This window comes from Phytophthora parasitica (assembly GCF_000247585.1).
Source record: "Phytophthora parasitica INRA-310 unplaced genomic scaffold supercont2.192, whole genome shotgun sequence".
NCBI lineage: Eukaryota > Oomycota > Peronosporomycetes > Peronosporales > Peronosporaceae > Phytophthora > Phytophthora nicotianae.
This window is the reverse complement of record NW_008649178.1, coordinates 1-1812: the sequence shown is the minus strand read 5'-3', so window position 1 is coordinate 1812 and position 1812 is coordinate 1. Positions and strand designations below refer to the sequence as shown.

At 53.8% G+C, this 1812-nt stretch overlaps 2 protein-coding genes across 2 annotated transcripts; both read left to right on the top strand.

Annotated features, from left to right (window-relative positions):
• Positions 1 to 280: 280 nt before the first annotated feature.
• On the top strand, positions 281 to 427 carry PPTG_24729 (hypothetical protein; the record flags this gene model as incomplete). Its single annotated transcript, XM_008918369.1, has 1 exon — positions 281 to 427. The coding sequence occupies one exon, from the start codon at positions 281 to 283 to the stop codon at positions 425 to 427; it is 147 nt and encodes a 48-aa protein (XP_008916617.1).
• Positions 428 to 925: 498 nt separating this feature from the next.
• PPTG_19804 (hypothetical protein) lies at positions 926 to 1583 on the top strand (the record flags this gene model as incomplete). The annotated part of the gene is made up of 2 exons (XM_008918368.1): positions 926 to 1272; positions 1334 to 1583. Coding segments are annotated over 2 exons (597 nt in total), but the record flags the coding sequence as incomplete, so codon positions are not given.
• Positions 1584 to 1812: the final 229 nt, after the last annotated feature.

The window sequence follows — 1812 nt, the reverse complement described above, 5'->3', positions numbered from 1 at the left end:
CAGTAATAACTCCAAGTCCTCACACACGTAGCACTAGCCAGGCCTTGTAGCTGTGCACATACAGACATCTAAGCGCGGTACTTTTCGGAGGAAGCACTGCAGCACTAAAGTGCTTTCGAGCTGGCTCGTGGCGTGTAACGTATCGTTGTTTTTGTGTTTATTAGCATTCGTTGGAGTTTACTGGTGGGTCGCATTACTCAGTGACGAAACACCAGCACAACACAACGTAGTGTCAAAAGACCATACGGCGGCTGACATACTTGTGGCCGTCGATCTGTAGCTGGGAGAGGTGCGTTCTCGTAGTGCCGGGCGGTTGTGCCCAAAAGACGACGCAGACGAAGGAGCCGCGCGCTGGAATCGCCCGGAGGAGGTGGATCCCGGCGAGGGTTTATTCTCGTCGGTACGCAAGAATTGGTCAAATACGTAGCCAATAGAAAAGCTTGAGACATCTTACTTCTTAAGGATACTTAAGAAGTGACAACACTTGCCGTGCTCACCTATTATTGTGCGTTCTATTCGAAATTTCCGCGGGCGTCTGAGAGACACGATCAGCCCAATAGCGCAATCGCGCAGCCTATCATACAGAATGCATTTTGACGCTAATACAGAATAAACCTCGGACTCGCCATCTTCAATCATGACAAGTGCGCGCCCTGACGGCACCCCGGGGACGACGCTGCGCTCTCAGCTCTGGCGTGGCCACGCACCGCGTGCATCTCCATATCGTCCGCCAAGTCGAGCATCATTCGATCCACTCCAAGAAGACCCTCTTCTCCTCCCTGACCATCCGCCAACGCGTGAGGAAGTGGCCACTCTAGTACCAAGGCAACCAAGTCTCTCGGGAACTGACCCTGCTGCAGTACCTGCTCAAGCCGCCCCGGCGGGTTAAGCTGATGAATTGGTGACTGAAGCCGCTTCTTCAGAGGCGTCGACGGGGTTAGTGAATGTTTTGGATCAAGTTACTGCACCAGTACCAGGTACAGAGGCTCCAGGGGCACCAGGCGCACGGGAAACTTCGGGGCTTGTGGATGATTCTGTTGATGCAACAGGATCAAATTCTGTTTCGGAGAACCATGTAGCTACAGGGGTGACAGAAGATGCTGCATCGGCAGCGCCGGCAGCTGCAGCACCCCCTGACAATCGTTATCAACTACTCGTGCGGCCCATTGTGAAGACGTTCATTAATCAGCGTGATTCGTCAGCTGAAACACTGCGTGATGCTGTTTTTACTGGACGGTCGTTCAACGCTATTATGGAGGCTGTTTGGGAAATGTTTTCTGGTCGAGTGAAGACACATAGTCAAGACTGACGGTGCAGACTCCTCAGTTTGCAGGGCTAAACTTGTGCAGTTCAAGGTGAAGAAACGTGTAGTAGACTCCACCAAGTCTCGCCAGGAATGGAATCAGTGGCTTGTGGCAACGCGAGGGACAGCGGTGACGCTCATGATTTACGAATATGGCATGGCCATTGCGTCGGCAAAAGATCGGGACGAGTTCATGAAGGCATGCATTTGTGGTGGAGTGGGATTCGCAAAATCGCGTTGCGATCCACTCAGACACACAGTGCCCTGGACTGCCGACTGACGGAGGGGGTACTCCGATAACCGTGGGGTTGCTGAGGGCTCACCTTGTGTACCCGTCGGCGGGGCTGGCTACACTCCTCTGGTGGACTCGATGAGAGGCTTGGCCGTAGGTTGGTCTCGTCTTGGCGGGACGCGGGATGGTTTGGGGGTTGGCGTAGCGTGGATACACTTCAGGCTACGCGCCAGGTAGGTTGTCGATCTTGATCGACTTGGGGTGTGCTTGTTCCTTT